Below are 23,484 nucleotides of genomic sequence, written 5' to 3'. Positions count from 1 at the left end.
CTAGTACAAGACACGGGTCAAGATACGAGCTGTGACAAAGTCAGCAACCTGTAAATCATACGGATCATGTCGAACAACTCCGGGGAAGAGGGGAGAATGCTTACAGCTTAGAGCGTCGAGACTGTCTGAGATATCCTTGATGTCCTCCCCCTTCACATCGCTGACGTCGGCCATGAGGTAGGCGATATCACCCTTACTGTCAGTAATTTGCTTGTCGACATTGTGGTTGCCCAGAATCTCATTAACTCTGCGCAGAACACCGGGGATGTTGCGATGAATATAGATGACACGAGCGTGATCGGGTTCGTCAAGAGTCAATGATCTCAGGTTCACTTCAGGCAAGTTCACGCTGTTCAACGTGATGCCCTGGTTGATGTAGCGCACAAGAGCCTCGGCAACTGTTCATTTGTGAGCCCGACAAAGAGTAACAATGACAGTCTTGGCAACTTACCTTCCACACCAATTGCGCGCTGTGCCTCCTCAGTGCTTCCACCGATGTGCGGTGTAAGAATGATGTTGTTCAAGTTGCGCAGATCCTCTCCCCAGGCATTCAGGGAGCTGTTAAAGTAGTCACCATTAGCGGCAGGCTCATTGGGATAGACGTCAAGAGCCGCGCCAGCAATCTTGCCAGAGCGCATGGCATTGATGAGAGCCTGAATGTCGACAACTGTGCCACGACTGGCGTTGATCAAATAGGCACCAGTCTTCATCTTATCCAATTGAGCAGCCCCGATCATGTTCTTGGTTTCGGGCAGTTCCGGCACGTGGAGGGTCACGAAGTCCGCCTCTTCTAGCAGGCTGTCCAAAGTGGGCACCTGTCTCGCAGTACCCATGGCCATCAGGTTGACAACGTCGTAGTAGACAACATTCATACCCATTGCTTCGGCCAAGACGGACAGTTGGGAGCCAATGTGGCCGTAGCCGACGATGCCTGGGAGGGAGTTAGAGTTCACGTTGTTGCCAGACCTGAAATGGGATGGATATACCAAGTGTCTTGCCACGGATCTCCCAGCACTTCGCGCTGACCTTGTTCCAGGTGCCGCGGTGCATTTCGTTGGAACGGTCGCCAAGCTGGCGGGCCAAAGTAATAATCTCGGCAATGACGAGCTCAGCCACACTGCGAGAGTTGGCGAAGGGAGAGTTGAAGACGGCGATACCATGGGCAGCGGCGTACTCGAGGTCGACCTGGTTGGTGCCGATGCAGAAGCAGCCGATGACAAGTAGGTTCTTGGCCTCACGGAGTACTTTCTCGGTCAATTTCGTCTTGGAGCGAATACCAATGACGTGGACGTCCCTATTGTTTGATGGTATGAGTCGCTCATGTTTTACTCTCGAATTCACCATCGTCTGTCATAAAAGGCATTGCCTACCGAATTTTCTCAATGAGCTGGTCCTCGGGCAAAGAAGTCTTCAGAGCCTCAACCTGGTAGCCCTGTTCAGTGAGGATGTCCTTGCCGGTTTGGTTGACGTTCTCGAGGAGCAGAATCTTGATGTCCTGGGTGTCGAAAGGCTTCAGGAGCTTGGGGACGGGCCTCCTGGCGAGAGCAGGTCCGCCAAAGCTGGAGGGAGGAGAATGAAACGTAGCAGTAGGGGAAGTCGAGAGACCAAGGCTGGCAGAGACTTCGAGCTGCTTTCCGAACGCTGAGGCGCCGGTAATATCCTGTGCTGAGGCCATATCTACGTGTGGCTGCTGAAATCCTAACGGCCAAGGCGCGTGTGACGATGGAGGGGTGATTGGGAATTTTTGATGCGGGGCAGAATAGGCCGATACGCAGCTCGAATGAGGGTGGTGTCGTCAGGGCCGAGGGGGAGACAGACGACGACAGGTAAAGTATTCAGCTCGGAGACACAAGAACAGTGCTAAAGCTGATGGCGCGGCATTGAAAGATGGCACGACGCTTGGTGATGTGGTCCGGGGAAGAGAAGTTTTATATTCATGGAACGTTCTCAAAATGACGCGGGATGGCCCTGTGGTGACCGAGGCGGGAAAAAAAAAAAGGGTACGTAGTGCGTCTTATTCTACCTTACCTCGCCTTACCTCAGCGCTGCAAGTTGCAGCATTTTACTGGCTGCACACGATGACTGAGAGCATTCCATGGCCATAGAGGTACCTACGTGCGCTATGTAATGAGCCCGGTACCCGACAACACCTGTGTTTACGTACTATGACTGGACAGGCGCATCCGTAGTCGCAGCCGCAGCCAGCTGAGATGATGCTCGGTGCGGGCTAGCAGATGCGTGTTGCGGAAGGTGCAGCAAAGGGCAGACCCCGAAGAGTGGATTTCGTCTCCGGGATCCTACCGCCACGTGTGGACACGGATCTGGTACGGTGCGGATGTGGAAACTGAACGCGCCATGTGCATGCAAACGCGGCGTCAGGAGCCATGAATCAAGTACCGGGAGTTACTCACACAGTGCTATGCCGACTGCTGTGATAGCGGAGTTCTACCGGCAGTCGGTCCATTGCAAGCACGCCATGGGAACGGCACCGAGTCGAGTACGCCGGCGCCTCACCGCGGCCCTTGTCCCATTTCCCGCTGCTCGACACGACTTGTGCTTGAGTCACTGAGACGAAAAAAAATTAGAGAGGGGAGGAAGAGGGAAAAAAACTTGCGCCCCTCCAACGCCGGCACGGAAGCGTCATAACGGCCCAGAGCCGCTCTGCGTGGGTCACTGGAAATAAAACAGTCAACGCATTACGGATACATGTCGTGGATTAATGCTTGTTGGGCCCGACGTGCCGGTTACGGACCATTTCGTCGTTCCACTTTGCTGAGGCGATTCAAGACCCAATCGCCATGCATAGCCGCAAAGTCGTCACCCGACTTCCAGCATACTGGGTAAGGTAGGCTTGTGTTGTCTTGTCAGCCCGATCCAACCTGCCGCGACGCAAGTTCCGCTCCCGACACTTCACGGAGCTTCCTTCTTAGTCGCAGCCGACAGCACATTCAAATGACCCAGCTATTCTTAAGCATGCCGTAGATTCCTTACTCAACGCCATGGCCTTCTGCTCACCGTGTCTGGCCGTGCAGTGACCATTCAGTTTGGAGCACTATAGGAGCTGGGTGACCCCTCCGATTGACAGTCACACAGGATAAAACATTGGGGACCCTCGATTGAGCCATGCTTACTTGTGTGTCTCTACTACCTCCAATGCTAGCCCCTTATCCGTTACATGAAAAAAAATGAACAAACTCAGAAAACACCCATTCTACGATCCCCGTTTCAGCAGCAACATACAGCATCATTCATGGCCAGGACGTAATAGCCGTGTCTCTCGGAAGAAAAAGAAAATCGGCGACCGAAATGTCAATTACCATCTATCAAGCAGAACCCTTCTGTGGTTTGCTGCTTGGCCCAAACCTCGTAATGCTGAGGTGGCGCGCAGTGTAGACACCGCCACCTCTGTGGGTGCGGAAAGCACTTGTTGGAATAACACATTTTCCTCAAGTCCCGATCAGCATGGATGCCAAGAACCTATCAACAAAAAGTGACTTATGCCTGCATCGCTCAGCTCTGCTTGCACTCAGCCGCCTCCTGCTTAGGTTTGCCGGTATCGTCCTGTACATCATGATCAGCTCTGTTACGCGAGGCAGACATGGGCTCGGCTATTAAAGTCGCGGTAGCACTCACCTCGTCCTCAGACTCTTCGTCTTCGTCACGGTCCTCGCTAAGATCGTCGTCATCGTCGTCATCGTCGTCATCGAAGTCACCCTCCAAGTCGTCATCGTCCAACTCCTCAAAGGCCAGAGCTTCGCCAGTAAACCAGTCGATGGCACGGGGAATGAGCTTCTCCTTGATGTCCTCTCCAAGCTGGTAGTCCAGCTCAAGGCGCTCCTCGATGTCGGAAGCGGCGTCGTCGTCCTCCTCCGTGGGGGCCTGAGGAGGCGAGAAGAAGTTGAAGAAGGACTCGGTGGGAACCGTCTTCTTAACGATACGAGTCTGCTTCGTGTCTATGACAATGGTCAGCGGCCATTTCTTGTATTCCGAATACGCGCCTTCCAAACTCACTCTTGTTCCTCTGCTTCTTGCTCTCGATTCGAACAGTGAGATCCTTGCCTTCCTTCCAATCGATTTTGTCACCTTCGGCATGATCATAGATGAAGTCACCACCGTAGCCGCTCTCGCTCTGGTAGAAGTAGGTTTTGGTGATGGTCTTGTTGGTGAAAAACTCGTTCTCGGCAAACTCGAAGATGAGGCGGAAACCAGGCTTGTCGAGGTACTCCATGCGAATATCAACAAGGTGCTTCAAGGCGGCCTCATCACGGTCGGTAATCATCTCGGCAAGAGAAATTTGGTTCTTCATGGCAGACAGCCAGAACTCGGGGATACCAGAGACGTCGGATGACTCGGTAGACTTATCCGTCTTCTCGGCGTCCTCGGGCTCCTCGTCATCATCCTCCTCCTCGCCAGCCTTGATCTCTTCCTCGGAAGGCTCAGAGCCTCCGTTCACAATTTTGGCACGCTTCTCGTAGAGAGGAGTGAACTTGGCGAAGTACTTCTTCTCCAGCTGGAGAACCTCCTCCTGGAACTCGGCCTCGAGCTTGGAGTGCTCCTTCTGAATGCCCTTGAGGCCAGCGACACGGCGGCGCACCTGAGGGGGCAGGGACTCGATGTAACCGGAGGAACGGCCGACGAGGGAGCCAAGTCTTCCCTGGATCATTTGAACGAGCTTCGGGTTTTGGGCGAAGATGGAGGCAGCGGCGGCGCGATCAAGATCCTCTGACGGAGAATTGCGAGTTAGTTATCATCCGATGGAGGGGCATGGGCGAAGCCAAATGGCGGAAGAGGGGCACATACCCTCCTTGATGCTGTCAACGCCGGGCTGCTGGGCGTGCGAGGAAATGGGCGCATTCTGAAGGGGGGTATTCTGCGGCGTACTGAGGGCAGACGATGATCGTTAGCCATCACGAGGAGAGAACTTTTCGTCGCCGTACACTGCGAGCGAGAAGCGAGGGGTCGCCACCCAGAACATAGTGCAGCAGCCGTGGGGGAGGTCAGATACTTACGGCGCAGTGGCCGGGTCAAGGCGCTTGTTGCGAATAGGCTCAGCCATGATGTGCGATCGACTCTGAAGCCTGTGGAAAGAGACGATGGAGTGAGGGTTGTCGAGACCGAAGGGGATTGGGATTGAGATTGACAGGGCGAAAAGAGGAAGACGCCGAGGGTGGGAAGTTGTAGATGCCCAGTCAAGTCTTATTTTGGTGGGGGGCGGCAACTGGCAAAAAAAATTCTAGGAGCCAGACTTTGTCCTGCGTTCGTTGGGGCGGGTACCGCTGCTAGGCGCCTTCCACGAGTAGTGAGTAGTGACTAGTGGACGGGGCAGTCGACAGCGGGCGGGCTCCAATGGACATCACATAGCGGCCAGCTCTACCTACTGATGGCCATCCTCCACTTACCTTAGGTAAGGCAAGGTACCTACCTGCCTAGGTACCTGCCTTACCTACCTACCTTGTAAGGTGGGCAAGTAGGTAGGTGCAGTAGGTACCTACAGTGAGGTGAGGTGGCAGGGTGAAAATATTGGCGGGTAGGGTACGAGGCGCTGGGCGGACATTTGCTGAAGCCTCAGGCCGGGCACCCGTTGTCTTTCCTAGGTAGGTACCAGAGGTACCTGGCAGCGCGAGCCCTGGGCATCTTTACCTCATCCTTCCAGTTTGCCCCTTCCCATGCCTCCCCCCCCCCGGGGGGGGGGGGGGGGGGCGCAAGACGTTGATACTTCGGGCTCACAAAGCGGTAAAGACTACGAATGCATACCCCGGTCCAGCCGTGTCGGTGAAGCAAAAAGACTCTTGAGATTCAGTCCTGGTGGACATCGGGGCCAGTTCTTATAGGCCAGCTGCCAGGCTGTCTCGACATGGTAAGGTGTACTGTCGTGTATTGAAGTCGGCCCTTGCCCTGGTGATTTGGATATTGCCGTGGCAGTGTCAGACAACTAAGAGCGGAATGTGTGTACCTCTTGGGAACTTTTGGAGCGCCCGGATATGTTGGCAAAGCCAAACGGCAGCAATCCCTCTTAGTAAAGTAGGTAGGTAAAGTTCCTAAGGTACCTTGGGTATGTACGTAAGTCATCAACGTACAGTGAGGGACAGGACGCCGACGGAATGCACACCAAGGTAGACTGAACTGGACCTACCTTGCAGGTAAGGTAATTTGGCGTCGAGTGGAGATACTGAGGCAGACGTTCACATCCACGTCCACGCTCGCCTCCAGCCCAGGTGACAACCAAACAGCATGATATCTGTCAATACCTTAAAGCTTGTTTCTAGAACACTAAAAAAACTGGGTAACAAAACCAAAACCAAAACCAAAGCCCAGGTGACAAGGTACCTACCTACCTAAGGTACGGATAGGTAGTGCAAACAATGAGATAGCATAGTAGCCACGCTCAAGGGTTTCGTTTCCCAGTCTCCCGCCGTCTGCACTGGATTGAGGATTGAGGGGTTCAGCCCACCTCAGGTTGTGCCGGGGTGCTTACCTAACCCACTGTACCTAGGTAGGTAGCTTCTAGTCCCCTCCCTAGGACTTCAACGTCTTATAATTAAGGGATGAGGACCTAAGGTAAGGTACCTAATGGAAGACACCCTACCTACCTTACCTACCTACGTAGTCTCATTCGCTGGCGGCTACTCAGGTGCTTTGCCTTGTGCAACCACAGTACGGACGCTGCGGCGATGTACCCTGCCTTGCCGGACGGACCATCATCGCACGGAGTCGACTCGGAATGCGCTAACCAGCAAAACATTCTTTATTTTCAGTTCCCAGTGCGACTCAGGCTTTCACACTAATTCAAAAGGCGCTGCTCGTCCACGCTCGCAACTGCGTTGCGCCGCCTACACGGACGTCCACCGTTCCACATCCATATCGCGATTCGCTCAAAGCCGAACAACGGGGGCCTTCGCGACACCTCACATCCCTCTGCACTTGGCTAAGCTTCGCCGAGTGGACCGCCGCATAGCTACCGTTTTTTCGTTCCGCTGCCATGTGCCTCTTCCACTTGGCCTACAGTATCGTCTCTTCTCACTCGGTGTCCGGGTAGCTCGACGAATTTCTGTCCATTCTATCTTCGAAGCGTAAACACGAAAACCTGGTAGCGTGACGCTGAAACTGAACCCGCATCAAACGTCATCATGGATCAAGATACGGATCAAGGGCACCATCGTGCCTCCTCGACGTCGAGAGCGAATGGCCATGCCCCCCTATACCGTCTCAACTCCAACCAGAGCAGCACGAGCATATTTGAGGAGGTTGAAATGGCCCACGATGAGGTAGGCTCTTTGACAGCATCGCCACCAAACGGGCAAAAGCTAAACTTCTTGTCTTGGCAGCTCTTCTCCGGACCAATGGCCGAGAGTCTCCCGACCAGCGTTTCTGCTTTCTCGCATCGCAGACCACGCGCCGATTCTACCACGAGCTTTGCTTACTACCGAGACGAAGATGATTTGGAGCTCTCCCCCACGTTCGATGAAGAACGCCGAAACATGTCCGACGTTGGTGATTTTACATTCGGCGAGGATGACGAGAGCGATCTAGATATTGAAAATGGCGATGACTACATGGCGCATCGCCGAAGGTCATCGACACATTCACGGTCTTCCGTTCATGCTAGGCTGTTGCGCCGAGACAGTGCGACGACAAGCAAGAGCTTGGGTGGAGACGGTCGAATCAGTCAAAAGGTCTACATGGTCAACGAGGACCTCACGATCGTCATCGCAGGCTTTCGGACTAGTCGCTTGGGCTTTGTCGCTTATGCTCTCCTCTGCATTTGTACTCTCGGCCTCTCATGGCTTTTGCTGAGATGGTTTCCTCGATGGCAAGTGAGGTTGCTGGGGCGTCCATCTCCATTAGCTGAATGTGACTGGGTGGTTGTCGAAGTAAGTCTACGCAGGTCACTGATGGGCTCCATATCTAACTCGACTAGAACCAATGGGGTGAGTTCGCTCCCATGGACGTGGATAAGAAGCTCTACGGGAGACCAATGTCAACAATTTTCGGCTCTAGCGAGAAGGGCTATATGATGGACGATGATTACGACCCCATCATTACCGAGCTTCGCATGCTCAACTACCGCTATATTCGCCTATACTTCAACCAGCAAACAGACAAGTTCATCATGTTCAACGGATGGGTGGACCCCAATTGGACCGACCCTCGAGCTGTCAGGGCTGGCATAGACAGCGACGAAAAAGGACTCCGGGAGGTTGTATTCGGTAACAACCTTATAGACATCGAGCAGAAGTCCATACCACGCCTTCTTGTGGACGAGGTACGTAATCTTGGCTTTGAAGTGCCATGATACTGACACTCTTAGGTGTTCCATCCCTTCTATGTCTTTCAGATAGCCAGCTTGATTCTTTGGTCACTGGACGAGTACTACTACTACGCTGTCGCCATATTCTTGATGTCATTTGGTAGTATTACGACCACTCTCATCGAGACCGGGGCGGTAAGCTCCCCATACCATGCATTGATGGGTTCCATGGCTCACTGGTACAGACCATGAAGCGCCTTCGGGAGATTTCGCGCTTTGAATGTGACGTCAGAGTGCTTCGGAACGGATTCTGTGAGTGCTGTGCCAGAACATTTAACTCTAGCTAGACTGACGATACACGAGGGCGCTTCGTGCCTTCAAGCGAGCTTGTGCCCGGTGATGTCTATGAGGTCAGCGATCCGAACCTGACCCAGTTTCCCAGTGACGGCTTGTTGTTGAGCGGCGACTGCATTGTCAATGAGAGCATGCTTACCGGTTAGTCCATCGCGCAATCTTTGGCCTGCTAACCGACTGACAATGTTTGACAGGCGAGTCGGTCCCTGTGTCGAAAACGCCTGCCACGGATGATACTATGCATAAGTTGGATTTGGCTGCGCCGACGGTCTCGCCAGAGATCGCGAAACACTTTCTATTCTGCGGGACTAAGATTGTCCGTGCTCGTCGACCACAAGAGGATCGAGACGGTGACGCTGTGGCCCTTGCACTGGTTGTCAGAACAGGATTCAGTACCACGAAGGGCTCTCTAGTCCGATCGATGCTATTCCCCAAACCATCAGGCTTCAAGTTCTATCGGGATTCCTTCCGGTATATAAGCGTCATGGCTGTGGTAGCTATGCTCGGCTTTATTGCATCGCTTGTCAACTTCCTGCGGTTGCAATTGGCTTGGCATCTAATCATCGTGCGCGCCCTTGATTTGATAACAATCGTGGTGCCCCCTGCTTTGCCGGCCACTCTTACCATTGGCACCAATTTCGCACTGAACAGACTCAAGAAGAAACAAATTTTCTGTATCAGTCCGCAGCGAGTCAATGTTGGGGGGAAGTTGGATATCATGTGTTTCGACAAAACCGGAACCTTAACAGAAGACGGGCTGGACATTCTCGGTGTGCGTGTTGCATCGCCTGCGACCGGCAAGTTTACAGATGTGTTATCGGACCCATCGACTCTCGTGCCAAGTCGCAACCACCGAAGTAGAGACGCTGCCCAAGATTCGAAGCTCAAGGCCGCTCTTTTCACAATGGCGACCTGTCACTCTCTAAGGGTAGTAGACGACGAATTGGTTGGGGATCCACTTGATCTGAAGATGTTCGAATTTACTCGGTGGTCTTTCGAAGAGGGCAAGCAAAGTCTGAACGAAGCGGACGATCAGGACCAGGGAAGTCTCGCACCATCTGTCGCTAGACCTCCTGAGGAGTACTGTGATACTCTACGAGAGGACAACGGAAACAACCACTCGGTATGTTATCATATGTGTCGTATGAGCAAAGCGGGGCTGACCCCCACAAACAGCCACCTCTTGAACTTGGAGTCCTCAGATCTTTTGAATTCGTTTCGCAGCTTCGAAGAGCGAGCGTGATTGTCAGGCAGTTCGGAAAGCCTAGTGGAGACATCTACGTCAAAGGCGCCCCTGAGTGCATGCGGGAGATTTGCCGAGAGGATAGCTGTAAGTGAATTACCGATGACCATGGCAATTACTGACCGTCTCGTTACTGATACGTGATGCACCAGTTCCTGTCGACTACGACGAACAACTCGCAAACTACACGCACAAGGGATACCGTGTCATCGGGTGTGCGACCCGCCACATCCCCAAAATGAGTTGGGTCAAGGCACAGAAAATGAAGAGACATGAAGCAGAGTCAGATTTGGAGTTTACTGGCTTCATCATCTTCGAAAACAAGCTGAAACCGACCACTGCGTCAGTGCTGAAGGAACTTTTAGACTCCAACATCAGCGCAACCATGGTAACTGGTGACAACATCCTGACCGCCATCAGCGTTGCCCGTGAATGCAACTTGGTCAACAAAACTGCACACTGCTTCGTTCCAAGATTCATTGAGGGTGAGTAAAGCAACTGTATCATTGTGAAATCTAGTTAACAGATGGAAGGGCATGCTGGCGATCCCAAGGCGAGGTTGCAATGGGAGAGCATCGACAATAGCGAGTTCCACCTAAGTGACCAGACTCTACTTGTAAGTCTCACGGAGCGGTCTTCACCATGTCCCCCCTACTTACTGTGGCGAAGCCCATGGCCCCACCAGCAGATGTCGACGCATCGCTGGCGTACAACATCAACGACATTCGCAACTACTCACTGGCTGTCACTGGCGAGGTTTTCCGCTGGATCGTAGACTTCTCACCTCCAATAATCCTTCAAAGGGTAGGTGATTATGATAGATGGTCTCATCAAACAGCTTGTTGACATTCACAGATGCTTGTCCGCGGCAGAGTTTTTGCGCGCATGTCGCCTGACGAGAAGCACGAACTGGTTGAGAAACTCCAGGGCATTGGGTACTGCTGCGGATTTTGCGGCGACGGCGCAAATGATTGCGGTGCTCTGAAGGCTGCCGATGTGGGCATTTCGCTCTCAGAAGCGGAAGCTTCCGTTGCAGCTCCATTCACATCTCGTATCTTTGACATCGGATGTGTACCAACGGTCATCCGGTACGCGGAAGACCCTTTTCGCCGGAAGGACATTGCTGACGCATCGGTGTAGTGAAGGGCGTGCTGCGCTCGTAACGAGCTTCAGCTGCTTCAAGTACATGAGTCTCTACTCGGCGATTCAGTTCACATCGGTCAGCTTTCTCTACGCGAAAGCGTCAAACCTCGGCGATTTCCAGGTGAGTCAACTACGATCCCTTCTTGTATATTGAAGGCTAAGGCAGCCACAGTTTCTTTTCATCGATCTGCTTCTTATCCTGCCAATCGCTGTCTTCAGTAAGTTCACCATGATGACGATGGATCTAGCTTGGTCCGTGCTAACGTTGGCATCAATAGTGAGCTGGGCTGGGCCCTTTCCCACTTTGTCACGGAAACGACCAACGGCGGATCTTGTATCCCGCAAGGTTCTCATACCTTTGTTGGGACAAATGGCCATTTGCATCGCCGTGCAAGCCATGGTCTATGTAGCCGTGCGAGAGCAACCGTGGTAAGTTCAAGGAAGCCACTGATGTCTAGTTGTACCACTAATTACGCTGATAGGTACATCCCACCACGCATCAACCATGAGAAGTCAAACATCAAAAACTCGGAAAATACCGTGTTATTCCTCGTGTCATGCTTCGAGTATATCTTAGCTGGGGTGGTCCTCAATGCTGGGCCTCCCTTCAGAGAGAGCGCATTGAAGAATTGTACGTTTAAAACCTCTCACATACTAGCATGTTGCTGACCTCTGGCAAGGGCCCTTCTTGGCAACTGTTGGGGTGACTCTCCTGGTCACTCTTTACATGATTCTTTTTCCGGCGCATTCGGTCAAGCGCTTGATGCAACTGACGAGAACCAATTTGGACTTTGAGCTTTTCATGATCTTGCTTGGTGCCGTTTACTTGGCTGCAGCCTGGACCTCGGAAAAGTACGTTTTCCAAAAATTGGCTAGGACTGCTGGAGTTTTCAAGGAACACGTGTTGAAGACGCCGAAGCAGAGGAAACAGTACAAGATTATCTTGGAGAACATGGAGGTGTAGGATAGCATTAATCGAGGCTTCGCATGACCCACCATGGTTGGCGCAAATACACGCTATCAGCCTCATCTATAAGTCAATATATTGTTACCTTGAGGTGACGGCTATTTTCGCAATGTTCGTCTTCGTAGACAAGAACGATATGGTGAACAGCGTAGTTGAGGGAGAAATGGACGTGTCATTGATGCTCCACTCGACCCGCATTCCGGTGCCGACACTGGAGCTAGCCCAAGCGGATCACCCCGGCTCCGAGGGGCCGGGGTTTTCGCTACGACGGCCTGAGACAGCAAGGTCAGACACGCTGCAACTCCCAACCCCCCAAACAAGCGGTAGCTGGTGAAATTCACACTCGCCGATATTCAATTAAGTCCTGTGCCACTCACTTTGTCCTGCAAACGATTGCACTGCTCATGGTCGACATCGTGAAGTCGCGTTCGTAAATACAAAAGCTGCCGGATGCTACGATAACAGACGCACACCCTGTTGTGCTCGGACTCGAATCTAGTTTCGAAGTGCAACATCTCCCAAGCCCCCCAAAAAAGTTGAGGACACGGAATTCTTTGCTCGACGGGAAACAACTACTATCTCAGTTTTGGCTTCAAACCATCTTGCTAGCTACTGGCGATTTCCTCCTAGTGAAATCACGATGAGCATGGGTAAGTCGGCCATGGTGCTTTCTCCACCACTGGTAGAGGAAGAAGCTTCTGCTGCTTTCATCATGATGGAGCTACGTCTCTGACGAGATTCAACAGACTGGATTCTGGACAGCGGCTACCTGCCCCATGCAGTTATCAGAGTTGGCATCCGACGACAGCTCCAGGAGCGTCTCGATTCCATCGCAAGCACCTCTCTCAGCCTGGATTACGAGCGTAAGATGACCTTCATCGAGAAGTTACGCACGCAGCCCATAGCCATCGAGACTGCTGCTGCTAACAAGCAACACTATGAAGTCGGCACCGGCGTGTTGGCCGCATGCCTGGGCCCTCGTATGAAGTACTCATGCTGTCTATACCCCAAGGGCGGGGAGACGCTGGCACAAGCTGAAGTTGCCATGCTGCAGACTTATGTGGAGAAGGCGGAGTTGAAGGACGGCATGAGCATTCTAGATCTCGGGTGAGCCTCCACTCCTTCCCCTTTTTTGACGGAACAGTCATGTAGAAGTAACTTGGGCTAACTCACTCCGTATAGCTGCGGCTGGGGGTCGGGCGCGCTTTATTTTGCAGAGGTGCTTCCTAACTCCAAGGTCACTGCGTTCTCTAACTCCAAGACGCAAAAGGAATACATTGATGGAAAGGCCAAGGAGAAGGGTCTCGCCAATCTCACAGTGATCACAGGCAATGTTGTTGACTATGAATTTGAGCCTGAGTCCTTCGACAGAGTCGTGTCCATCGAGGTGCGTAGCGTCCCAAACGGGCACAGTTGAATCGCCACTGATGAGCACAAGCTTTTTGAGCACATGAAAAACTATGAGTTGTTGATGGCCAAGGTCAGCAGGGCCTTGAAAGGAGGCGGCAAGCTTTTCGTGCATATTTTTGCACATACGACTACGCCTTATGACTAGTAAGTTAAAGTATTTTCCTGCTGAGGAATACCATTACTGACATAGCCAACGCAGCGAGGAGGGTTGGATGACAACGCATTTCTTCACGGGAGGCACCATGCCGTCTGTTGATCTGCTTCTGTACTTCCAGCATGATCTCAAAATCCAGAGGCAGTGGTGGGTGAACGGCCAGCATTACTCCAAAACGTGTGAGGTACGTTTATTTCCCCTTTTCAATGCTTGTCCCTGAAGGCACCGAGCGACCTGACGTCTTTGCAATAGGATTGGCTGAGCAAGATGCTTGCACACAAGAAGGAGATCTGGCCGCACTTGGTCGAGACCTACGGAGAGCAGGATGCCAGCGTATGGTATAACCGGTGGCAGATATTTTACATGGCGTGTTCCGAGCTGTTTGCCTATCAAGGCGGCGACATCTGGGGCATTGCGCACTACCTGTTTGAGAAACCAAACTGATGATTCCTTGGAAACGCACGTGTAAACCTGTCATATTGATAGAATAGCCATATCTTCTTTGTTGGCTTCGGTCCGGCAAATCTTGATCAAGCCATGGCTGGTAATGCTTATTTTGCTCTAAAGTCGATTCCCTACACGGCACCGGGTCAAAACGTGATGTTCAGTGATCCCAGGGATGCTTCCAGCCCAGCAAAACGGGACCTACACACGATTGTCAGCTACAATAGATTCAACTGCACGCATCACCAAGGGCATGAACACACCATCCTTCTTCGCGCGATACATCAGCTACGAAGGGCAAATAGTCAGCATGTCTGTTTCTCGAGCGTCATACCGTGACGAACAACGCACAAAGAACCACATGCCAGCACCCAGAGCAGTCGCTGTATAGCGGTAAATGCCCGGGACGTGAGGCGTGGGAGGCTTGGGACCGGGATACATCGTGAGAATGCGGCAAGGCGCGTCGGTCGGGGTAGACGGGATATTCTGTAAAGTTCAATTAGAAGCTATTTTAAAACCGATTGAACAGAATGGCATGAACTTACAAACCTCGAATATCGCCGGTTCCTCTTCGCACGCGGAGTTGGGGCAGGGACGGGGGAGGGCAGCTGGAATGGTGATGAAAATGCTAATAGGACGAACGACGTTGAAGCATCACCATACAAGACCGAGAGCGCTGTGTGGAGCTCTGCCTTGGCTGTTTAGGTAATTGGGGGTGAGCCGGGAGACGACCAATCAATCTGTATCGATTAGGTGCCTCCCTTAGTGCCTATGTGCCTGCCTGAAACCCTAGGCACCTATCTAAACACCGCTGATACAGCCCTTTGTGCTCGGTGGGGCTTGTCCGGGACACTGGCCCGGATGTTGGCTGGTCCCCACCGTCTCAAACCATTCCAGGTTGATAGCCCCTGGAGCAGAGTGGACACAGAACTCTTGGAGTGCTGCACAATGGCACAAAGACACGGCCCCGTAGCACCATTTCTAGCGGGACGTTGAACCGATAATGAAGTCCCCGTATCGCAACATCAACGTACCTTATTTACCTACATAGACTTCAAACGTTATTCGAGCCACCTATCCTCCAGCGCCGTTTCCAATAAACCTCTACATCGACCAGAAGGCAGCAGCGAATCCGCCTGTATTGTCTCCTGATCTAATCTTTTGATTACCCTATCAGACACACTTTTCTGGGACCCTGCTGTCGGCGAAACGATTAATCACAGCACTGGTCACCTCGAAGTGCCAATCCAACCAGATAGCCGACATGGCAACTCCCAAATTTAACTCCAAGTCGCCCACGATACGGCGCATACGTAAGAGTTGTCTGCGCTCCTGCTCGTCTATCAGTCATTGTCTGATCTGTTCGCGTCCAGTTCGCGAAGCACAGGAACTTTCCAACTCGCCATCGCCAGATTACACGGCAACCCCGCTAGAAACCGATCTATTCGAATGGCACTTCACCTTCCGCGGGCCCCCGAATTCTTCCTATAGCGATGGAATCTACCACGGTCGAATCGTCCTGCCACCCACATATCCGCTTCGTCCGCCCAGCTTTCGATTCCTTACTCCGAGCGGCCGTTTCGAGACGAACCGCGAGATCTGCCTTAGCATCAGTGGTCATCACGAGGAAACATGGCAGCCCGCCTGGGGTGTGAGAACGGCGTTGGTTGCGTACGTCGCTCATCATAATAGTCTTGACCTGGCCGCCTTTACTTACTACCAGCCAGGTTGCGCAGCTTTATGGAGACAGATCCTCGAGGCCAACTAGGCGGTCTCGAAACAAGCGACGCTGTACGGAAGCGTCACGCGACGGCATCTCAGACATTCAGGTGCCTAACATGCGCTAAAACCAATCTCGAGATTATACAGGAATGCGAGGAGAGTGCCAAATCCATCGCCGTCACATCAGAACCCTCTGATGTCGAAATACCCTCAGAGTTGAAGATGGGATGGAAAGATGAAATGGGCAAGCCGGCCGAAAGACAACTACACGCGCAGGAAACCCCACGGCACGACGATGGTGATGCTGAGAGCGCGGAGCTCGCCGAGGGTTTCGTCCGCACTGCGCCCGAAGTGGGTGGGCCAGAAACAAGTCAAGTGCCCAAATCACAAGTACCAGCGCCTGACATCGCAGCGCGAACATCAAACGGGCCCTCCCCATCGATATTGACCCCAACAAGGACAGTGTCCTTGCCTCCGGCACCGAACGTTCGGCAAGCTCACCAACGACCGCACGACGAGGGGGTACCGCTGTGGGTGGACCGGGCCATCGTTGCACTTGTGGTATTGCTTCTAGCGATGATTCTCAAAGTGGTCCTGGACTTTTAGCCAACCATTTCTGTACAAACAGGTGGGATTTTCAGTGTGATTCAGCTTGTCCGTTACTTACTTAGACGTGCGGAGGCTGTGATGGCAACTTGTTGACACTGTCGCTCTTCCAGGAACATTCGGGGCGGGTGTTCACATGCTAATGGATGGGTCTACGACACAGAGACACGGTGGCAGAAAGGCACATGTGAAGGGCCTGGATTGGATAAGAGGCTGGTAACTGTCTGTGAGCGTGTTCTCCACTTGCTCTTAGAATGCAGATTGCGTCGAGTTTGATACGCGAATGTATACGGCGAGTATCTGTGCCAGGATTCTTAACCACGGTTTCAATTTCTCAGCTGTCCTGGACTTGCATTCTGTGGTTCCCAATTGTCTTGCCATTTCCTTCATTGTAGTTCGATGCATAGGCTCCCTGTCCCCAAAGTGACTGAGGACCTGCTGTAGGGCAAGCCTTCCATCATAACGTAATGCCTCGCTGCCTCCCGACAAGCAGCCACCACCACTCGTCCACTGTGCAGCTCGTCCCGTGTGCCATGTGCTTTAACACCCCATTATGTCGGCCCCAATCGAAAACCATTTCAACCTCAAATTCTTGAAGGTATGGTTTCAAAACTGCGCAAACAGACGGGACGTCCAGCGGGCCGCGCGTGGCTATGACGAAAGCGACCGCACCGAGGACCTGTGACCAGCGTTCTATGTTGAGCTCCCCAAAAAAGTCAGACCACAATGGTATGGCTCGGTTCTGGTTTTCTCGTGGGGGCCTGTTGCTTCTTGCACGTTCGATAACCTCTAAATCGTCGTCGTACAGATACTGTCGTGTGGGAGCGATCTCAAGGCCAAAGTTATAATACGACTTCGGGTACTTTCTGCTTTCATAGTTGCCGGGATCAAATCCCAGAGGAATGCTCGGGACATCGACTGTGGTTACGGCCACTCTCCCATTCGCCTGCAGGTTCATCATCGCCATAACTTCACCGTCTCTGAGAACGTAAGGAATACGAATCTTTTCGCCTCTTCGAAAGCTGACATCAAGTCGCGACTTGAAGCGGGCGGCGTCAACAAACTTGTGCTGATGCGTCCACTTCATCAACCGAGGAAGAAACGTCTCAGTAAGGCGGTATGGCCTTCCCTCGAGTGCCTTCAGCTTGCTGTCCGTAATAATGCCCTGGCCTTGGAGGGTCTCAACCGCTTGCTCGAGCAAATTTTGAATGCGCTCCTCGTCCCCGCCTCCTATGCTGGCCATTTTTTTCCTTATGTCTTGGGGTGCGTATCTATCGCGCGGCGTGTAGCAGAGAGAGCGAAGCCAGGACATTGCTGTAACCAGGTCTTTTGCTTTTGCATTTGGGGTAGATCCGCTGACTTCATCGATGAGGGATGTAGCCGGGCGCGAGGTAGCGGCTTCAAATCTGTTAAAGACAGACATCTGAAAATTGTAGTAATCTTCGCGCCAATTATCAACGTCTGCCCAGGCTGGTGCGAGAGAATATCCTTGAACCAGGGCATTTTTGCTCGCGGGCAGCTCCACGGAGTCCTCGACGAGCCCAGCGGTCCATCTGATGAGACGGACCCAATCGTAGTCGACATAGTTATCAAAGTCAATCGGAGGGAACTCATTGTTCTCGTAGGCGGGAATGAATCGAATCTGGAATCGTTCTGTGAGTTGACTAATGAACGTCCGTCGGTCCTTCCGGGCTTTGGACCAGAATCGCCGCATAGCACTGAGAGCCATGTCTGGGAATAACGTCATCATCAAGCCCCATTCGATGACCCTGTCGGCGCCGCCTAGTAATGTCCTAGTCACAACGAACGCCGCTATCAAGATTGTCTCGTTGGTCTCATCCAGTCCGTTGTTCCGCTTGGATGCCTCTCGCAGGTCCGCATCCTTTGGCAGTGTTATGAGCGACCTGATCTTCAGATCTATACCCACTACAAGGTCCTTTGTGTTTGTGATGGGTTGCTTCTGTCGTCGCTTGCGTCGCCGTTGACGGCCAAGGTCACCACCCCAGAGATGATCGGCCGCAGTGGTAGTGAAGTCGGATAAGCGCACGTCGAACAATAGAGACGCACTCAATTGATTAGCGGAATTCCAGTCAAGACGAGGATTCTCCCATTTGCCTGGCAGGTCGCTAACGCCAAGATTGATGAAGATGTGCTCTGGCACGATTGACTCGGCCAACATGAGCTTCATACCCTCAGTCGACAACTCCCAGTCGAAGCAGGCATCGACTTGCTCAGAAAACTCCTGATACTGGCTGCTTCTTGGAAACTTGGTCCGCGGGCGGCCGCGCCATTTCACCATCTCAGCCAAGTTTTGCGGTAGATTTTGTTTCAGGAACCATCGAGAATCCGGCATCCAACCTAGTGTTGTCAAGCTGCAGTCTTCGACATCGAACAAACTGTCGTCAGTTGCCGGCCAGACGCCCCTTTGACCTACAATAACGGTGGCTTCAGTGAAACTGACGTTGAAGTTATTGAATACAGCGTCCTTGGCTGGTGCTGACGGGTATGTTGGCTCAGGATTTGGGTCGTCGGGTAATAGCAGGCAATGTCTGACTTCCTCTGGCACATCTTGGTTGAGATAAGTGTTGGGTTTAAGGAACATCAAGGGGGTTGCGAAGCAGCTTCTTCCAGCTTCCATCGAATTTGACCGCGTAAGTCCGTTGTGCGCACCCTCGTTGCCGTCCATAAAAAATCGGAAAATGTCCCGACGTCGTGTACCATCAGGGCCGTCATCCTCGGCATGTGTAATTTGCTCCTTCGTCACCATTCTCCTCTTCCGTTTCCGTGGAGTCAGATTGGTACCCTCAGGTGGGGTGAGGGGCCGTTCATTTGCGGCTTTCTTAGCATAAAAAGGCGCATCAAGAACGTCGATTCCCTGGACGAGTTTTCGCCGGCTCGAGAAAACGGGCTGGACGTCGTTGTTGTCTTCATCATGGAGCCCGGTCTTGGGAGTGAACGCCAAGGGTGTATAGGCCTTGGGATGCGCTGCAGTGATCTTTGCTTTCATGGCTGCGCCAGCTGGTGAAGATGCCTCAACCTCGGGGACCCTCAGTAATTGGTAATTTGCCATCATACCTCTAGAATCCTTGAAGGCATGTGTACTGACAACGATCTGTTTTCTCTTGGCCAATCGGGCCAGGGCATCTTTGTAGCTCTGGTGAGCCGGTGCGGGTTCGCCCGGGAAAGCTACTTCCCACGTTGCGAGAACGGCATACCAAACGGAGCAACCGCCAGGGAAGACTCCACCGTTGGCATGCAGGATGTGCATGAGAATTTTCTCCATGAGATCCTGCCCGGAGACTGCCAAAGCACCTTTGATGCCAATACTGGTTCGCAATGCCTCTGCGTTTGATAAGCCGAGTGTAACAGTGGATGATGTTTCTGCCCCTGGTGTATTCGACTTAGAGTTGATTTGCCCTCCACTGCCGCGCTCTTGTGCACCATATGTCGGTAAAAAGGCTCCACCAGCTTCGACAAAACTGGTCGATGGACTGCCGCGACGGTCAACAGCAGCAGCACTCGTTGTTGTTGTTGTTGTTTCCTCAACTCGCAAGCGTTTGAAGGACGGCTGGATTGGGGCGTGTTCTGCAGGCATGTCTCTGACAGTACCGTCTGTGTCATCAATAAGGCCACTCATCGAAGATCTGACGACAGAAATTGGTGGCCGAAGCGAGGATGATTTGCACGGTTGGCGTTGGCCGCTAATGCGGTTTCTGACCCCAAATCTCGCCTCAGAAGATGCATGCGACCATCTAGGCCGTGAGGTCCTCGGATTTCTTCTTCGAGTAGCAGTGTTGCCATCTGAGATCAGGGTATCCATATTGCTCAAGTCATCTAGGCCGGCTGCTGCCGCATGAGGGGCAACAGCACCCAGTGTAAGACCGCCCGTTGGCGAGGGCAGTATTTCCTCCGCTTCATCGATGGCAGGTGTTGTGGCTTGGCGATGTCTAGTCTGACGAGGTGTCACTAGCTTTGCGGAAGTAGATATTCTGTCCACCAATTCTGGCGGAGCTGTCGCTGGTGGAACGTAACTCGGGTTACAAGTCGTTTTTGACTTCTCGAGATGGTACTTGATGCCAACGTCATTCTTCCAAGTTCCTCCACACTTTTCGCATTTAAAGACGCGCCGTATCTTCTTTTCTGCTCCTTTCTTCTTTCCACGTCGCCCTCCGCGTCTTGTTGTTTCTCCAGCAGCGGCTTCGTTGACCGGCTGCAAGGAATTTTCCTGAGCGGTTCGATCCTGATTTTCATGGGCGACCACAATCGATTCTTGTGTGTCGTCGGGAGCTACGGTGTCCTCGGCCGATTTCAGACTAACAGATGCATCGTGTCCTGATTCTAGACGTGAAACAGAATCTCTCCTCAGCGAAATGCGAGCCTCCACTCTGTCTTCGAAGCCGGTCTCAGCCGATGCGGGATCGACTCTGTTTTCGCCCCTTGAGCCTCCTGCCAGAGCCCGCGTAACATCCGACAACGCTTCCGGCTTGACCTTGAGTTTAACAATCATAGAGTCAAGCTCTGTGCTGACTGCCTTTCTTCTTCCCATGCTTCCACGAGTGGGCATCCTCAAAGACAATTCAGGGTTGGCATCATGGCTAATCGCTGGCGGAACGTTGTGCTCTTCGTCTAGGCCTTCTTGATACGCCAGCAATGCCAGCCTCGCCCGCTTTCCCCGACGAGATCCGACATCTCGAGGTTCGTTCGCATGTGAGATTCCCAGAACCTCGGCTTTCCGTTTTGAGCCACTCATCGTTGCTCCCTTGCCAGGGCCTTGCGCAAGTGCTGTCAGACCACCGACAGCGCGAACAGTATCCGGCGGGATAGAAGGAGCCGTGAAAAGACTGATCGATCCTGCGTGTGAATCGCCCCTGTGCACTGCGTCGTTTACACCATAGTCGTTATCCCCGACTGCTTCAGCAGAAGAAGGTTCCGGAGGCCCTGGCAGTTGCGGGGCGAAGTAGCGATATTGTTGTGACTTGCCCTTTCGATGCATTTCACTCAGTACTTGGAAATGCTTGAGGTGGTTCGGCTGCAGCGCTGGAATAGCCAATGTTGATGAGATGGACGACAAGTATCTCCTGAATGACGGTCCTAGTGTCGAGTCACCTATTTGTTTGTTCGAGAGACCAGCGGAGCCGGCAGCTTGGATGTTGTCGAACACAGTGGTGGTCAGGGGCTTGTCGGCAACCCAGGGAGCAGCACGCGTCTTTTTACTGCGCTGAGGGCCCAATCCTGGGCGCGAAGCGGTATCGAGAGTTGGGCCTTGCGCATTCATTCCATCGGCGGGGAAAAGTCCGGCATCAAAGCCAGAGGATGAGAACGAAGGGCTCTTTTGTTTTCCGGTCGCCAGATAGGCAGCCCAGTCCTCATGAGTAAGGTCATGGTCGAACTTGAGACAGTCCTTGAATAGCTTGCCTGACAAGGTGGCGCCCACGTATTGAATGGCACCTGTTCGAACGAAAAAGCGACAGGTCTTTGCGGCAACTTTCATCTGCCACCTGAGGCCTAGGATGCCCAGCTTACACCGCAAGTCGTGATATCTGATGATTCGGTAGGCTTTCACCACGGCCATAATTGTTTGGGCCAGAGAAATATAATCGACCGAGTCCCCTGTCCATCTTCCACGCCAGGAAACAGGTTCGAGATCACTTGCCAATGCTTCCCGAGACATGTCGACATTGGCGGGCATACCAGCGGCGACTTTCGTGGGGTCCGTAGGAAGCGCAGGAGCAAAGCGTGTAAGCCACAGCTTGCTTGTTTTTGTGCCTCTCACAAGAGTTGTGCGCTTGGAAATGTATCCCTTTTCTGCGAGAGCGTCCGTTCTTTTTGGCAGTGAACGTTTGTCTTGGCCGACAAGTCGACCAAGATCTCCCTGCAGAATTCCTTGCTGCTTCGTCGATGCTATTCCAACCAAGGCCATCCACTCCAGCCTTGGAACTCTTCGGTAGTCTGGAGCGTGTCCAGCGATCGATTCCCACATCCGATCTTCAGATACGTAGATGCGAGGTCTTTTGCGCGGCAGGTCCTTCCGCGGTGGCCCCGCACCTGGTTGAGGCTGAGCTTCGTTTGTAGATGCAACATCACGGCTTGCAATGGATGCACTGGATGACTTCATTGCGATGCCATCTTGGGCGTCTGCATCTGGTATGGTCAGGATATCCGACAAGGGTAAGTGATTCCATTTTCGATTGGCTCCAACAGAAAGATCCTTCCTGATCCTAAGCCAGTCCCATGCTGTGGACCAAAGGAGTTGGTTAGTCCTCGTCGAGGCCGATGGATCGACCATAGATATCTTGTCGCTTCTCAAATGCGCATCTTGGTAGAATGCGTCTAGTGCTTCCAAGACGTGGGAAACGGTACATCCTGTTCAATGGTCAGTAACAGACCGAAAAGGCACCCGCTCGTCGCTTATGCCCTTCTCGGTTAGACACGCGATGTATACACAGCCGACTGCCTCGCGCATCGTCCTCATTGACATTTGATGCGAGGTTATAAAGGATGCAAAAGGAAAGAACAGGCTAAGAACAGGCTAGTTTCAGTAGACAGATTCACTCACCTAGGTCACCGTAGCAGGAGACATCAGTGATGAGTGACTCGATCAATCGCTCCAGGTCGCGGGACATGATGAATGTTCGTGTCGGTTGTACATTATCAAGGGGGGCGTCTTGATGAGAAAAAAAATCGATATCTTGCTAAGTGTTTGTGGTCGACGATGGAAGATCGAACCTGGACTCCTTGCGATTTGCGTTTGTCAGGTCGGTTGCCGAAATCCCAGTTTTTGCGTTTGCATAGTCGAGAACCCCGCTAGCATGCAGCCCGGACCGAGCCACATGCACTGTCTCAGCTGTCATCACATAAGCTAGCCGTGGCTGGTGCAAAGAGTGGGTCACGACAAGTGTTGCAGCCACTACCTACCTACTACCTGCGAACACCTACCTGCGTTGCACTTCACAGCACCCCAGTGCAGGCACCTTACATTAGCCAGGTAGTGATGTTTACCTACCTTACCTTAAGTAATACTCAAGTTCTCAGTGAGCTTACTTCTTTCTGAATAGGTAGCGCATGAAACTTAAGAGCGCAACCTCCACCTCTCTGGCAGGTTTGATAACGGAGATGATGGGAATCCTTTCATTCTCTGATTCACTCTTTCACCCCTGGCTGGTTAACTGAGACGAAGACCTGCATTTTCAGAT

At 52.6% G+C, this 23,484-nt stretch overlaps 6 protein-coding genes across 6 annotated transcripts; 2 read left to right on the top strand and 4 right to left on the bottom strand.

Annotated features, from left to right (window-relative positions):
* Positions 1–1,675, bottom strand: GCG54_00001785 (D-3-phosphoglycerate dehydrogenase 1; the record flags this gene model as incomplete). The annotated part of the gene is made up of 4 exons (XM_045401889.1): positions 1–398; positions 452–931; positions 987–1,294; positions 1,371–1,675. The coding sequence occupies 4 exons, from the start codon at positions 1,673–1,675 to the stop codon at positions 1–3; spliced, it is 1,491 nt and encodes a 496-aa protein (XP_045270618.1).
* A 1,835-nt stretch (positions 1,676–3,510) lies between these two features.
* Positions 3,511–5,056, bottom strand: GCG54_00001784 (putative nucleosome assembly protein C2D10.11C; the record flags this gene model as incomplete). The annotated part of the gene is made up of 5 exons (XM_045401888.1): positions 3,511–3,561; positions 3,634–3,953; positions 4,012–4,722; positions 4,801–4,880; positions 5,010–5,056. 5 exons carry the CDS (start codon positions 5,054–5,056, stop codon positions 3,511–3,513), a joined length of 1,209 nt encoding a protein of 402 aa, XP_045270617.1.
* Positions 5,057–7,127: 2,071 nt separating this feature from the next.
* Positions 7,128–13,963, top strand: GCG54_00001783 (putative cation-transporting ATPase; the record flags this gene model as incomplete). Its single annotated transcript, XM_045401887.1, has 22 exons — positions 7,128–7,265; positions 7,326–7,871; positions 7,919–8,263; positions 8,309–8,443; positions 8,494–8,560; positions 8,612–8,743; positions 8,797–9,725; positions 9,779–9,932; positions 9,998–10,330; positions 10,379–10,461; positions 10,515–10,649; positions 10,701–10,933; positions 10,986–11,109; positions 11,161–11,206; positions 11,267–11,417; positions 11,471–11,619; positions 11,669–11,948; positions 12,718–13,062; positions 13,138–13,342; positions 13,394–13,509; positions 13,565–13,703; positions 13,772–13,963. The coding sequence occupies 22 exons, from the start codon at positions 7,128–7,130 to the stop codon at positions 13,961–13,963; spliced, it is 4,977 nt and encodes a 1,658-aa protein (XP_045270616.1).
* A 160-nt stretch (positions 13,964–14,123) lies between these two features.
* GCG54_00001782 (NADH dehydrogenase [ubiquinone] 1 beta subcomplex subunit 2) lies at positions 14,124–14,449 on the bottom strand (the record flags this gene model as incomplete). Its single annotated transcript, XM_045401886.1, has 3 exons — positions 14,124–14,164; positions 14,227–14,251; positions 14,315–14,449. Coding segments are annotated over 3 exons (201 nt in total), but the record flags the coding sequence as incomplete, so codon positions are not given.
* A 778-nt stretch (positions 14,450–15,227) lies between these two features.
* Positions 15,228–16,291, top strand: GCG54_00001781 (Ubiquitin-conjugating enzyme E2 J1; the record flags this gene model as incomplete). The annotated part of the gene is made up of 3 exons (XM_045401885.1): positions 15,228–15,276; positions 15,337–15,634; positions 15,691–16,291. The coding sequence occupies 3 exons, from the start codon at positions 15,228–15,230 to the stop codon at positions 16,289–16,291; spliced, it is 948 nt and encodes a 315-aa protein (XP_045270614.1).
* Positions 16,292–16,748: 457 nt separating this feature from the next.
* On the bottom strand, positions 16,749–22,914 carry GCG54_00001780 (uncharacterized protein; the record flags this gene model as incomplete). Its single annotated transcript, XM_045401884.1, has 2 exons — positions 16,749–22,654; positions 22,848–22,914. 2 exons carry the CDS (start codon positions 22,912–22,914, stop codon positions 16,749–16,751), a joined length of 5,973 nt encoding a protein of 1,990 aa, XP_045270613.1.
* Between the last annotated feature and the right edge of the window lie 570 nt (positions 22,915–23,484).

The sequence above is a fragment of the Colletotrichum gloeosporioides genome (genome assembly GCF_011800055.1).
Source record: "Colletotrichum gloeosporioides strain Lc1 chromosome Unknown consensus_7, whole genome shotgun sequence".
Taxonomy (NCBI): Eukaryota; Fungi; Ascomycota; class Sordariomycetes; order Glomerellales; family Glomerellaceae; genus Colletotrichum; species Colletotrichum gloeosporioides.
The sequence above is the reverse complement of the archived record's forward strand: the minus strand, read 5'-3'. Positions and strand labels throughout refer to the sequence as shown.